The sequence below is a fragment of the Acanthaster planci genome, linkage group LG04 (genome assembly GCF_054643075.1).
Source record: "Acanthaster planci isolate LZ-2023a linkage group LG04, COTS_SCS, whole genome shotgun sequence".
In the NCBI taxonomy this organism is placed as follows: Eukaryota; Metazoa; Echinodermata; class Asteroidea; order Valvatida; family Acanthasteridae; genus Acanthaster; species Acanthaster planci.
In genome coordinates this window covers 17,860,791-17,876,135 of record NC_141780.1, presented here as the reverse complement: position 1 = coordinate 17,876,135, position 15,345 = coordinate 17,860,791, and the positions used below count along the sequence as shown (strand labels likewise).

The 15,345-nt window shown below is 43.0% G+C and overlaps 2 protein-coding genes across 4 annotated transcripts; both read right to left on the bottom strand.

The window, feature by feature from the left end:
* Window positions 1-606: 606 nt before the first annotated feature.
* LOC110987160 (monocarboxylate transporter 14-like) lies at window positions 607-6,915 on the bottom strand. Of its 2 annotated transcripts, none has more exons than XM_022249639.2 (4): window positions 5,658-6,915; window positions 5,368-5,511; window positions 3,571-4,734; window positions 607-2,906 (listed from the first exon to the last, which is right to left on the bottom strand). In XM_022249639.2, the coding sequence occupies exons 1-4, from the start codon at window positions 5,944-5,946 to the stop codon at window positions 1,720-1,722; spliced, it is 2,784 nt and encodes a 927-aa protein (XP_022105331.2). In that variant the 5' UTR covers window positions 5,947-6,915; the 3' UTR covers window positions 607-1,719. The 2 variants fall into 2 exon arrangements, with proteins under 2 accessions (XP_022105331.2, XP_086992261.1); XM_087136135.1 differs by having other exon boundaries at window positions 607-2,855.
* Window positions 6,916-7,040: 125 nt separating this feature from the next.
* On the bottom strand, window positions 7,041-14,492 carry LOC110987179 (putative monocarboxylate transporter 5). 2 transcript variants are annotated; one of them, XM_022249672.2, is made up of 4 exons: window positions 13,578-14,492; window positions 11,853-11,996; window positions 10,132-11,223; window positions 7,041-9,205 (listed from the first exon to the last, which is right to left on the bottom strand). In XM_022249672.2, the coding sequence occupies exons 1-4, from the start codon at window positions 13,765-13,767 to the stop codon at window positions 9,054-9,056; spliced, it is 1,578 nt and encodes a 525-aa protein (XP_022105364.2). In that variant the 5' UTR covers window positions 13,768-14,492; the 3' UTR covers window positions 7,041-9,053. The 2 variants fall into 2 exon arrangements, 1 of the variants encoding a protein (XP_022105364.2); XR_015425071.1 differs by having other exon boundaries at window positions 9,098-9,205; window positions 9,304-11,223; window positions 13,578-14,487.
* Between the last annotated feature and the right edge of the window lie 853 nt (window positions 14,493-15,345).

Genomic DNA, 15,345 nt, shown 5'->3' with positions numbered 1-15,345 from the left:
TCCCGTCTGTTCTTGTCTTGTCCGTAGTTGCCCTGTCTGTCCCCCGGAGGTTGTTGAGGCACTGTCCAGTTATCCCTGTGCATTAGGCGGTATATCTCCGCCCAACGGGCCTGCCCTTCCGGTCGTAGGCTTTCCTGAGGGAGTACCACACTGACTGAGTGACCACCGGGGGAACGCTTAGAGTCCAGGGTAATTTGGTAATTCCACCACAGCATAAATTTACAATGAGAATTTTTAAGAAAATAGGTCTACATGCATCCACAGAGATCAGAACAAGTCACTCAAAGGGTAACAGAACTTGATAACATATAGTTCACGTGAAGTGAACTAATAGAAATTAAAAGACACATTCCTACCGTGTATTTCATGAATTGAGATAGTGTTTGCCTTAGGGCTGAGCTACATCAAACAAAACGTGGCCTATTGCAAGCGTGCGATACTGCATGTACTGTGTGCGATGTACCTGTATACTGTATATGTCAGCGCTCTGGCGATGACGTCATTATCAGCCTGGGAGCGCGAACGGTCAAAAGGGGCTTTTGTGGGCGGGGAAACGCAGGACCTTTTTATTCATTTGGGGTCACAATTAATGGGGTAAACATTAAATTTATGATGTTTTTGAAATGGTTACGTATTTATTGTTATTTTGAAATACTTCACGTGAACTAAATGCTTTCAATTTCTGTTACACTTTAATAAGAATGTGACTCATATAGTAAGGTTAAAATTGTCAGCAAGCCGTTCTATTCTCCTGTCCGAAGCAGTTGAACTACAAGAATGCAAAAGGAGTCTACTGAATCATTTTTAAGTATGGAAACAACAGCAATGAATATGCAATGAATATAAACAGTAACAATTTAAAAAAGGGATTGAATGCAAATTTGATCTCCACAACCAAAATTATCATTACGTGGATTGCTTTAAGCCTTAAATTTGAAACCTTCATCGGCATCTTACATGACTGTGTATTGTTGTATTGATTGTTACGTCGACATGAAAACTAGGCTTTACAACTAAAGCTAACAAGGCTAACTGTTCAACCAATTAGTCTGAAAGAGCCTTTGAATATCAGACGGATTTCATATACCTGCGTATAAGCTTAAAATTTCCGAACAGCCCTTGTGTAGGCCTGCTGGTGATTTATCAAAACAAGATTTTCGGCTTTATATGCTTTTGATAGCAGTGTATGGTGAGGCATACACTATTGACCTCCATTCTACCTCACCATGCACTGCAGAAAATACGGTGTTATATCGCCATTATAGTCTACAGACTAGTGAATAGGCTACCATAGACAACAATCACAAACATTCTTACTTCAAAAAATCTGGGGCAATCCTCAGAGGTTTCTCAGGTGTTTACATCAAATGAAAGCTCATTTACTCATCTGTTACAATAATTCTTTTCAATTTCAACCAATGTCCTTGAAGAAATTTCTCTCCAAAGACGTTCATCAGTAATTGTAGTTGTGAAGCTCATCGCCATTTTGAAAATTGATGTCTACATGCCATTGCAAAATAGAGCAGTTCAGGGAGCTCTGTTTTGAGCAATATTTTCAGAAATGCAAACTCGCAGTCTTGCTAATACAAGCAAAGAAGCACTACAAATGGGTCTAACAGCAAAAAATTTGACAGCATGGAAATCGTGATTTGGCCTGCAAACGGCAATTTGGGGCCTATTCACTGCCCTGGAATCATAGGGCTGTTTACCACGATAAACTTAGACTTGATAGACCTGGCAATCACCATTCTCACCCAGTGTTTCAGAACTCTCGCTAGGCACGAGACTCTCGGAAAATTCAACGTCATTTTCGTTTGAAACCGACAGCGCGCCGGTGCTGTCAACATCTGAATTCGAACCATTGCCGTGCTCATTATCAAAACAACCGCGCTCATTAATAGCCTCTGCATTTCCATGGTAATTGGACATATTGAAATGGGGATCATCGTCGATTTCAGCAACACTTTCATTTCCATCGCTTGATTCCCTGTTTTCTGTGAAGATTGGGTTCTCAAATGAAACTTCTTTACTTTCAACCATGTCTGAATTAGAGACCACACCCTTAGTCACAACGTCTACGGGCAATTCTTCTCCGTCTTCAAAGGCGGGGTTTTCAACGCCTGAATTTGAACCATTGCCGCGCTCAGTATCGAAACAGTCAAGCTCATCAACCACCTCTTCATTTCCAAAGTCCTCACTCCTTTTGAAATGGCGATCATCGTCGATTTTTGTAGCACGTTCTTTTCCACTACTTGATTGATTATCTTCTCTGAAGATGGGGTTCTCAAAAGCAACTTCTTTACTTTCAGCCATGTCTTTGGGCAATTCTTCCTCGTCTTCAAAGGCGGGGTTTTCAAAGTTCATATGTTCCAGACGTCCAAATGCCGGTTCATCATCGTTTATTTCTAACTCTAATCCCGTTGTGGCCTTTTCAGCTCCTCGAGTTCCATCGTGAACCTCGGCCCCAGAGTCAGATTTTGAAATGTGACTCATTTCGACCCGATGGTCTTGCTTGTGATCCAGTCTTGAAAGCCATCTCTTCTTCATCGGAAGGTCGGATTTTCTTGGACCCCAGCTTGGCTCTTCTTCATTTGATACTGCTGTCGTTTGATCGTTTATATCATCTTGCTCTACTGAATACAGAGGATTGACAGCCTCGTGGTCGGGCACCGCCGAAACATAGGCATTTTCCTGAGCCAATTCGACGTTTGGTATGGATTGCTCTGTATTAACTACCAAGCCTGGGTTTTCCAAAGCGACAGCCGGTGACTGCTTAGCACGATGCCGTCTTCTCCTTGCTCTAAGGCGAAAGTAGATGGCTACGCAAAAGATGGAAGCGATGAAGGAAGCGGCACCTGAACAGTAAAAGGAGTAGTCGTAGATTTCAGTCACATCGAAGAGAAGTCCTGTGGACAAAACAAACTATCATGAATCCTGCAGGCAACTAAATTTGATTTAACTACTGTCTGTCAGGATCCGCTACAGCGTGATGCGCTTCAACTGTAGGGTAGTTATAAATGATTACAAAATACCCAGGATCCCATGAATCAGATGGACAGAATTGTTCTTTTTCTGCGTCGAAGGACATGCCGTAGCCTTTGCCACACAGTCTTACAAAACCTCAAGTAGCAGTGACATTCAAGTAATAAAAAAAATGGGTCATTCTATACATTGGGTCCATTTTTTTCGTGTCTCTGTCACACCTGTCATGTGTTGTAAGTTAAGAACGTATATTCTAATTCAAAGATTGAAGAATTCATGTAAATTACCTGCCAAACAAATAGAAATAGTTTGAAATCAATTTCAGTGGTATTATATTTCCATGTCAAATAATAAAGGTCAGTTGCAACAGGGACACAAAAAAGTCACGTTTGGATCCCCGATTTATAGAATGACTCTAATGAGACTACCTATCCCTGTAACACCAGTGAAATAAATGCGCACTTTTACGCAGACATAAGTTACAGACTTTGTTCGCGATACAAAATGACGGACAATATTTTCAAAGAAATGGAAGAGCTTTCAAACCATCTCTCACCCACACCGATCCCATATCCACCCACTGATTACCTGAAAAGAATGCACCGGCGAGTTCGCCGATTCCCCAGCCAAACAATAAGATCCCGGTGGCTGCAGCTGCCTCGGCTGGGCGAATCAACTTCTGAAGCGTCATCAAGACAAGACTACCACTTACTCCAGACCCCAGGCCCAGCATAACGGATACGGCTGCCAGTGGGCCGAATGTGGTAAACAGAGGAATGAGGCTTATTGCTAACGTCATTACGAGCATACCTCCGGCATAGGCTAGAGGGGCGCTGATGTAACGCTTGTCAACCAGCACGCCAATGAGTGGTCGGCAAAGAAATCCAGACCCGCCTATGATGGACAGAAAAAGGGAGGAAGCCTCGCTTTCAATGCCCACTCTTTCTGCCCTCGGAACGAAGTGGACATTCATTGCAGTCCAGGCATACGCCATGCTAAATGTTGCTCCGCACAAAAGTATGTAACAGAGGTTGTGAGCAAGGCGTCTCAGGCCGTAAGTATCGAGCAAGAATGTTCTGGTGCGCTTGAGGTACATCTTAAAGTATCCCCAAGGCGAGTCTGGCTTTGCGTGCGTGATTGTTACGGTAACTCGACTGACGTGGTCATCGGCGATTGTAATAGTGAACGGATCTGCGAGGCTGTTTATCATCGCTGGGAACTCTTCTTCAAAATCGGACCATTCATCATCTTCTCTTTCGTTTTCGTCTGGTTGCAAGGAGGTTCCATCGGCGTCTTCTTTAACAAGCGTAGCGGTGTCGTGTGTGGGTGTCATGCTCAGTGTGTGTAGTTCTTCATCTACAGCCATCAGCGTTTGCCCGCCGTCCTTTACATCATCAGTTTCACCGCCACAGTCTGTCCCAGGTCTGTCCCCATTGTCCGTCGACAGTTGACTGCCATGGACGTTTGACACACTGCTTAACTGAGGCTGCTTCTTTTTCTTCTTTGTGATCTTGGGACGGACCGGCCTCATGAGGGCGCCCGCGGCCAGAGTATTCAAACTGATTCCCGTGATGATGAGAAGGGCGCCCCTCCAGCCGTACTCGTTGATGAGCCAGTTGAAGAGTGGTGGCAATGCAACTTGACTCGCACTGACCCCGCTCTGAGTCAGCCCCACGACAAGGGCGAATCGTTTCTTGAAGTACTGTCGCAGTATGACGAAATTGGCATTGAGTTGGAAGCTGAAGCCGATGGCTGGAAATTGAGGGTATAAATCCAAAAAGACGTTGATTATTACGTTTATTTCCGTATTATGGACACCTAGTTGTTTAGACTGGGGAATTTACAGCCTGATGCTGCACAAAAAACAATATCCTCAACCCCCCCTTAAAACAAGCAAAGTGATAATTTCCATCTTAAAAAAAGCAAAAGATTTGTGGAAACTCTGTGACAGTTACATAAATTTTTTCTCAGTTTCCTGGCTAAAAGGCTTAAGTGTAAAAAAAAGAAGCATAATTCTCATGTTAACCTGCATCATTCAGAACAATGGCTGGAGTAAATAACCATAATTTAAGGTAACCAATCAGTATTAAAAATAACAACAAATTGGTGCTTTTGAATGAAATCCGATCTTCTGTTAACCGAGGCCGTGTCCGAATCACTTGGCTGCGGCTTGAATTACACACGAGTCTATGGTAGTGGCCGCGATCAGTTTCCATAGAGTTGTGTGTAATTTCCGGCCGAAGCGAAGTGATTCGGACGCAGCCTTTCTTCCTGATATTCAAAACTATTTCTGTTGTACTTCATTCCATATTAAGATGTAAGCTACCCTAAAATCCCTGATTTAATTTTCAAAGTGTTAGTCTGGCTTTGAGTTTTTTTAGTTACCTGCAAGTACACCGGTTGTCCCAATCAGGAATGGTATACTTGTACCGAATGATGTGAGCAGAATTCCCGTAGCTGAGATGAGGCTACCGACCATCACGATAGTGCGGGCACTGAACTTTGTGAAGAGCGCTCCCACAAAAGGGCCTTTGAAATAATTAAAAATTATAAAACAGCAGCATCAAATAAAACAAATTAAATTGAATAGACAAGACAGCGAATTTAAGTGCCATTTATAGTTGAAATACCTGCAAAGATAAAACTGTATAGGCCAAGACAGAATGACGACTTACTAGCAATGCCCCTCGTTAAAGAACCAATGGAGATCACAATGCTGGTCTCTGCTGACGTACTCTCGAATTCATTCTTCCAAGACAGGAAAAAGACGCTCATTGCAACAATGTAGCCGATACTGCTGAAAGTCACGAAAAATGTACCGAGTAGAACCATCCATGCCCAGCCGGAATCCGGTGGCTCTGGGCCCGGTGGCTGCTCAGACTTCGGCTCTGACACACTGCGAGCTCTCGAAGACGGTAACTCGTGTTTTGATGTCGCTTCTGTAGATACTGTTCCGTCTGTCATGCTGAAATTAACGCTGTCAAGTCTTTCAAGTTGACCTGCCCAATTAAAACTGCTCAAAAACTATGCAGGATTCAAATCTGGTTTAAACTGTATAATCATACCACTTTCGAGGCCACATAGAAGACATATACACAATCAAAGATTGGCATTATGGTACCTTTTGGGAAGAAGCAGAAAACCACAGATGAATGACTTGACAAAGACGTATGTGGCTACGCGTGACAAATGAAAAAAAAGTAGTTTATTTGTTGGTTTGCAAAATTACAGAAGTCCAAATAGTCACTGCATTCATGTACACATCTCGAGCCACCCACACAAACGTTAGTTGCTTATCTCCGTAAGTCAACATGACTCGATCAGACAGTTGTACGTTGGACTTGGCCCTCTAAATGCATGACATATCCAAACAATGAAAAACAACGATTATATTATGTAGATCTGTTTACCCATTCGAAAGAAAGCTGGCATTTGCCGGGCTCTGAGAGGTAACCGATTAAATCATTACTATTGATAGTTTCACTTAGTAAAGATTAGTAAATGATGTTTAACATCCTCTGAGGTTGTTTCGCCCATCTTTCTTTCATCATGAGGAAACCAGTGAAAGAGAGGCATTTCTACAAATACGTCAATTGACGCACTTTTGGAAATTTGGGTAACTCTATATAGTCGAGTTCCAAGTCTCAAAGATTCCACTACTTGGAGGGATCTGTCGATCTGGTGCCCCCGTTTCCATAATTTTTCAAAACATGTTCATTACGTTACTTTTCAGGTGGTGATTTCAATGTTTGTGTCTCTTTTTAAAGCTTCCTCAGTGTGCATCTTAATAAGATATCCCCACATTTCCTGGTTTGTGGGGCATATATTGATCTCCGACATCGCGACACGCTAGTACGTCGATCATCGACTGCTTACTGCCGTCATGTTACTGTTTGGGCTGGGAACCAGTACAGCCTCAAGTCAATTCGTATCGAGGCAATGCACTTCGCGTGCGTTCATGTCCTGAGGCGGACGTGCATTTTGGCAAATTGTAAACACCTCAGCTTCGAAGTAGATTCAAGTAAAATGTTTGATAAGAATGAAATTCAAGACAAAAATTTCGTACATTTTTGAATGGTTTAATTTGGTCTTACTTTTGAGATGGAAATCTCTGTCTTTTTAACAAAAATCTTAAGGCATTTTTCCTGGATTGCAGAATGGCAGATATTTTGCGTCACATGGTGTCCGCACAGAGGCAAACTTGACCCAGTGGCTTCACGTGGGAGGGCGGGGCGGGGCTTAAGTCCCTCTCCCTTAAGGTTGTGTTTTTGGTGTTAATTCCTGGAATATGAAGACGCAGTATACACGTAGCCGCACATCCCAATCCGCAGCAGTGCAAAGGGGGGGGGGAGCATCAGGAGCTATGAGAATGATAGATTTTGGTTCTAGCCCCCACCTCCACTACAAAACCTAGAAGAGAAAACTTCATCACGTGATCGTGAGTTCTAGAAAGAGTGGGTTACCGAGGAACTGACGTCATTTTCGATTGCACCCGTGCAGTCGACAGGTTGTACGTTGAGATCCTTGTTTGTCTTTATGTGCACACCATGTTTTACAAAAATCAGACATGGGATAGCCGAGTTCGGGGCGGGGGGCGGTACCACCTACCCTGGCTGTGATATGGTCCAAAATAACACGGCTCTCTCAGGTTGTCTTAACCTTCCCATACCCTTAGACAAATAGATCGTAATTAATTTGTCTTCACTGCATAAAACCTTGAAGTGTGCCTGGCAGTGCACTGTGTGACAACATTGATCAAAGTTTCTTTATGGTGTGTACATTTTACTATACAGCCCTCATTTGAAGGGATCATAGGTGATTGCCATTAACCTGGTCCTCATCAATGCATTTCTGCCCTCGGGTACAAGGGTCTTATATACAAGGCATTCTCAGACTGATACAGGGTTGGAGTGCCTTCAGTGAGGACGATTTGGGAACAAGAAGAGAAGGTTGTCATAAAAACATTCACGTGTGTGTTCTACGATGAATACAGACCTCCACTTCAGTTGCAACTGCATTCAGTTGGAAGTTCTGTGAACATCACACGACTTCACCAAAAGATGTTCAGAAATCGCATCAAAACTCTCCAAAATATGCGTGTACATTCTCATCCAAATTCCAGATCAAAATTCACACCCCATGCAGTAACGATGAGGATCTTCAGAACTGATTTTTTACTGTGATTTTGACCCTGTTCCTGGCTGATTTTAGTGTAAAATTTACTGTAAAAAATGAAAGCCGTTGCCAAATCAGCATCCGTAGTAACGGGATTTGTAGTGCAATGCACATTGGGTAACAAATTCATAACATCATCGTCACTGTACGGTTCGATGGGGGATTTTTCAGTCAGGGCCACTCACAGAGTGAGGTCGCACTTTCAACAAAGTTACAGCTTTGTTTCCTCCAAATTCTGCATCGGAAAACACAGGGGCGGGCCGTGCCGCGCCGCCATCACACGACGAAACTATCCAACATAGTAAAATCACTGAACGTACACGAAAGCGCATCCTCAATGAAATTCAACCGCCATGGTGGCATAGACGCCAAATAATGTTATCCGCTCTCCTCACCGCTTTTAAAGGCGCTAGGATGGGCTCACGGGGCGTAGCAAGAACTCAAAGATGGAATGCTCGATTGAGTTTTTTTTACTGAGAGAAAATAACTTATTAATATTTCTGTGTAGAAATATCAAGTTAATTATTAATTACACAAATATGAATTAGTGAACTTTCAATTTTTTCATAAATCTCAAGAAAAAAAAGGATCTAATTGCCTGGAAATGAAACACAGACATAGATCATCAAGTGAATAAATTATATACAGTGTTTACGTTGATATTCTCTGGTTGCATTTGCATATTTATACTTGAATAAGCATAAATTAAAATCATACATTGAGTATGTATTAAATATTTTCTTTTAATTCCTTTTGTTTTATTGTTGGGATTTAGTTCTGCTGTTCGTCATCAGTATTCATAGTAAGAGGGAAAACCTAGAACTTGACAAAAGAAGATGTATTTCAACGAGGTTGCCTTACACCTTAACCGCTAAAGCGCGAACAATGACTGTGGTTTAAATTGACGCCGCCCGGTTCATCTCACACTTACAATATTTCATTCTCTTACGAAAGTACATGACAAAAGCAGCAGATGATGCCAGTAGCAGAACGACCCCTCCCGTCACAAAAGCAACATCAAAGCTCCGGAGGACATCATAAATGACACCTTACGGTGAGGAAAAAAAACAACATGTTTTTAGAGATTTTGAATGAAGTAAATTTACACATGCCGTCGTGTCGTAGCGTGGCCTCTTTTCTTATTACTTTTATGCCACGTTTAATGCGTCGAGTCTTGGCACCATACAGAGCGTCGCATCGTGCCGTCGCGTTGTCTGTCATTGCATGCATGGTTGTTATACGGTGTGGGTTGAGCCGTCGCGTCCTGCCGTCATGTTCTCGTGCCCTGATGTCGTGCCATTTCTTCGTATTGTCGCACCGTTGTCTCGTACTACCGCGTCGTCGTATCGTGCCGTTGTGCCTTAAAATTAAAAAGAGCTGGTGATTATCACGGCCAATAGAGGGCGTATGCCACAAGTCATGGGAAAAAACGGTGTGTGTGCACATGGTGCAAAGGGCTGCAAGATGTGATCATGTGATAGTATCTTTTGGTATGGTACTGAAACTTAGCTGTGTCACTAAAGAGCGCCCCCTTTTTCCATCAGTAACGAGTATAATGCGGGGGCAAGACGCGATCCACGACGCAGTGGCACGAAACGACAATACAACGGCACGACGCCTAGGCACGATAGGATGACGCGACAGCAGGGATTCTGCATAAAATTAAGATAGGAACAGGCGAAAGCACGACGGGCGGCACAACGCGACGGTGAGTCGGGGTCGCCGCGTCGTAGGGTCGGGGTGTCGTTGGGTCAGGGCGACTGGACGACGCGACGCAGTTGAGTGTTAATGCTGGTTGTTATCAAGTAGGCCTAACTCGAACATGGCCTGCGGTGGTCACGGTCAGAATACCATGGAGTTGGGCGCTGAATGGAGCCGTCTAGCATCGACAAGTTTATCATCAACTAAAAAGTTCCTGGCCTTCATTGTCGTGAGGTTAATTTGAAACTGTCCTGTAAACACAGAGATTCTTACCGGATAATAATAAACCAATGATTTCACCAACATCCCAGAACAGTATGAGGAACCCTACTGCTGCCGCTGTGTCTGAAGCACTTGGCATTAAGGTACGTACGATAGCCACGAGAAGACACGCTGACACGCCGTATCCGATTCCCGTCATCACGGCCAGAACACCGAGAGGAGGGAAGCTGTCGAACGCAGGCACGAGAAAAATCGACCCACAAAACAGCAGCAGTGTCCACGCGAACGTCATCTCGGCCGTGACGTATTGCCTGTCGATGAACCACCCGTGGCTGAGCCGGCCCACAACGCTGCCAGCACCAACGAGAGACAGAAGAAGCGATGCTCTCTCCGGGGTAATGCCAACTGTTTCGGCACGTGGGACAACGTAGACTAGGCTGAGCTTCCCGAAACCATGGCAGAAACCAACAATCACTACTACTTTGAATCTGGGAGTAAGCACAAAATGCTTCATTCCACAAGTCACAAACAGAAAGTGCTTGAACACGAGGAGACGTCGTACGCTGGATTCAAAGATCGAGTGTGGCGTGTCACGGAAACCAGAACGTCTGCCTTGGCTGAATTCGTTCGCTCCATTATCCCTCGCAGAATCCTTTTCGTCATCTTTCGTAGAATCTTCATCTGAAGGCAAATCTGCACCGGGTGGTATCCGTAAAAACTGCTGTGAATTGTCTGATGTACTTCGTTCAATAACCATTCTCACCAAAGCTTGTCCGTTTCCTTGAGTGGTCGTAAGGGGTTTGGGAGCATTATTATCGGGTTCTCTGTTGTCTTCGGTCACTCCAACTTCTGCTTCGGAGACATTTGCATTTAGGTCGGCGTTCTTCTTATTGGCTGCCGTCATCAGAGCCACTGGCCGCATGACTGCCCCGGCAACGGCGACGTGCATACTCACTGCGGCTGTGATCAGCAAGGAGCCCCTCCAGCCATACACATCAATGAGATAGGTGTTCAGAGGTGGGAAAGCCAAATGGCCAAAGCTTATACCCACTGATGCCATGCCAGAAGCGAAGGTGAACTTGTGCTTGAAGTACAGTGCCAAACCTTGAAATGACGAAACAAATGCCATACTAGCGCCAAGACCTGGGAACAAATTACAGATAGACATTTTTTAAATTAAATTACTTTCATTCATACACGTCGAAATCCAAGATCCCACAGTTAATAGAGGACCTGCCTCTTTCATTCCTCATAAATAATGCGAGCCTGAGGCCCTCGATGTATAGGGCTATTCTGAATTCATTCCGTTTTGATGACATATAGGTAACATCGATCTTCATTTTGGGATTTAACACAGCGTCATCGTCATGAAAGTAATGTAAAGAGAAAGTTTGTTTTGATGGCAAGATATTTTTTTGATTATTACAAAATCCTTCTATAAAGACATGAAACAATTTTCAATTCATTAATAGCATTTGCAGGACCGGCCAACTCTGCTAACTGCACTAATACACCGATTGCGCCCGCTAAATCACGTGACTAAAAGTGGGTATTATATATCAACAAGTATGGTGTGCACCAAGGCTAAATGTTTAACGTATCAGCACACTGTAGGTACCGCACTCAGACTACTGATGTGCTGGGTACTATACCGTAAATCAGATTTATTGTTTGTAAACAACACTCAAATCACACTTAACAATTGGAGTGATACCCACTGTAGGTCCCTTGATTAAGCGGGCGCAATCGTTCTATTGCAGAGTGAATCCTACCTGTTATAAATCCGTTGCCGATGATAAGTAATGACACGGTGGAAGCTAAGGATGATACGATGGCCCCTCCCATAATTAGTACTCCACCCAATATTGTCAACATACGTGGTCCAAATTTGGTACACAGGGCTCCTGAAACTGGACCTGCAGATCAAAGAGGGATTCTTTTGACAACCCAGTCATAAAATGGCAGGGAGAGAAAAGTCTGGGAAAACTGACTGTATATTCATTTGATTAAAATGATCTCAGAATGTAAATTTATCAAACACTGCGTGCACACATATGCCGTTTTATAGATTTTATCGTGAATGCTGTTCGGTTCATTTTGCACAATTCATATAAACCAAGAGGGAAGACGGGGCATCATATTCAAATGCATTTCCTGTCCACATAGACTGGTCCCCGTCCCATACGTAGTCTCCAGATGTATTACAGACGTCCTCCGAACATAGGGACCGGTATAGCGGGTAATGAAACCGAAGGAATTCTTCTGGCTCGGTTTAGGTAAATGAGGAAACGAAATGTACAAATCAAGCAGGAGCTGGTAGGATATTTTGCGTTGTTTTCTTCTTTACCGAAATTAACGTCACCATATTGTTTATTTATTTAAAATTTAAAATTTAACAGAATAACCGCTGATTTGAAATAAATCGCTGTAAAATAAGATGATATTCATTGAAAAAATAAATTACTACACTATGATACACGATGAACAAGGATAAGTACTTGCGTTTTATTCGCTTTGCGGTAGAAAAGTAAAAGTGCTATTGGTCAAACAAAAATTTGAATATTCAGCATCCAAATTGACAGGGCTAATCGTGTACATTAAACTGTAACTAGCTACCGGTCCCTATACAGGGTGTCCCAGAAAAAACAAACAGTCAGGAAAGTGTCACAACTGAGTTCGGATGCCCCATTTTCAAGACAATTGTGTTCAGTCATGCATGACAGGAGGGATACCATCAAGGTATCATTAGAAAGAATACTGCTTCTACTTTTCAGAGATCCTTATACATTATAATCATATCTCATGGTTTGGGCATATTAACCCCCTCCTGGGATGTATAATAGGGACAGGGACTAGTCCACTGTTCACATTTGCTTGTCGGACTCACCAAGGCAGGCTTTGCAATGTAAAATAACAGCTGAAGAATTGCCTGCTCGACAGTGTTCAGTAATACCTGTAGAGAACTTGTTAACAAATCAAGATTTTACAAGGATGTGGGTATCTTATGAAACCTCATCTGAATGCATGATAGGTACTTTTCCATAGACGTGTTTTCAGTGTGCGTCGCGGTCCGAGCGTGTCAGTAAATTAATTCTACAGAAGTGAAACACGTCGAACGGATGCGGAACGGACCAAAAACGCACATATGGAAGGTGGCCTTAATTTAGCCCCAGTATATGAGCCACATTATGGGGCCAATATTACTGCCGAAAGTGGTAAGAGTTTCATGACTTTCTGGCAACAAGCCTTTCCAAAAGTGACCTGCAACTCGGTCATTTGTTTAAAAGGAACACTTCTCTAGACTGCAGAATTAAAGGTAATTTTAGATTAATGAAGTTAAAATATTGAGTTTGATAAAAATGCACAAGGGTCCTAAGAAATGATTGCCTACCCCATGAAACGTGCGGGGTTCGAAGTCCGCTCCCACGAAGCGGGGCGGACTTCGAACCCTACAGTTCTGAGGGTAATGATTGTCTGTAGTATCTGATTATGCTTACTAAAGAGAGCCATCATTAACGCTCCGATTGAAACAACCAGACTGGTACTCGTTGCACTGGCCTCTAAATCCTCCATCCAGACATTCAGATAAACGCCTCTTGACATCACGACACCAATCCCTGTGAAATTTACCAGGAAAGCACCGAACATGACAACCCAAGACCAGCCTGAGTCGGTGTGGGGTTCCATGGCAGCCTCACTGCTGGACCTCCCGTCATGAGACAAATTTCCCAGAGTGGTTAATGCCAATGGCTAAGCCAAGTGTCCGAGACACCAGCTTTGGACTATTATTGTAGGTATAGCCATACACAAAGGACTCTTTTAAGCTCTCTTGCATTGTCCTGTGAGCGGCCACGTTCACACACTTTAGCGTTGCACTGGACTGTTTCCTGAAATTGAATGGAATGGCTATCTATATCGAGTCAATATTGACTCGCGCGAGTACACGTTTCTAAAAAAAGAGGCGGCTTACGTAACTTTCAATTGCCATTATTACAGTTAGAATAACAAAGGTAACCTGTAACCCTAATGTAATGTAGACTAGTTCCCAGTCCCTTCCTTGACCTTTGTGATTTGAATATCGACCGGTAACAGCAATTCATCCAGAACGATCCATTCTTGTTGTAAGATGCAAATTGCATGTAGGGTTGCAATAGAGCCTCAAATTTGACACCTGAGGGTGTGTTTCCGGAACCTTTGGAAAGGGAAAATAACATGCTACAAATTAAGTATTTTCAACTGCAACTTACTTTTTAAAAAGTCACCCTTAAAAGTCCTTTGAAAAATATTTACCATCATATTAACTTACAGAAACTGAAAATCCAAAGAGCAACAATCGTGCTCAAAACTGAACCCCCACTTCCTAAAATCTAAACTGCATGACTCACTGAGTCAGTGTCACTTAGTGTACTCATACACAGAAGAAATAAGAAATGATTTTATTGTATAGTCTTTCGGCACAAAATTTGCCCCCTAAAAAATTAAAAATAAAAAACTAAAAAACCGAAGACCAAATAAAGTTAGGCAGTTTATAATTTAAGAGGAAATAAACTGGAAGGAATAATCTTCATTTTGGACATATTCTGCAGTCTGATCTAACCATTTATTGCTGACAACTGCACCAGGACGCGTGTACCTTATCCCACAACTGTCAAATATTGTTTTGTTGCCAGTCTTGAGATGATGCTAGTCTTTAGTCTTTGTGGGAGCTTTCCCTGTGGAAATTGAAGACTTCAGTCCATTAGAAAAAAACCCACGATTATAGCCTTTATTCAAGTCGAGTTTTCCAAGCGTGTTGTTATGTGCAGAAAAAAAAAGATCGCCGTCAGGACAGCCCCGCTTTATCTAGAACTCGTCGTTATCAGCTCCGACATAGAGGGAGGGAGGTCGCAATTTTCTCAGCAACGGAGGCTCCTTTGGTCGGAAATGAACTGGTTCACGAATGACCAGAAAGTGCACGCATAACAGGCGCATCGCTACCAGCTAAATGAATACTCCCCACAAACACGGCTCTTCTCGACCGATGAGGGGGTGCTTCTGCTCAAGGCAGTACGTGGTATGTAGCGAAAGTAAATGTGCATGAACAAGGAAGCGTAAGAACCATCATGCCGGTAGTTGAACGGGATAATGAAATTCGTTTTTACCTATCTCCAGCAGACTTCTCAAAAATATCATTTGATGAACACAATATAAAATTCTGACACAAGTGTTTCTTGTTACGGGGTGATTTCAATCATTCATCCAGATATTACAGAACTTGACAGGGTG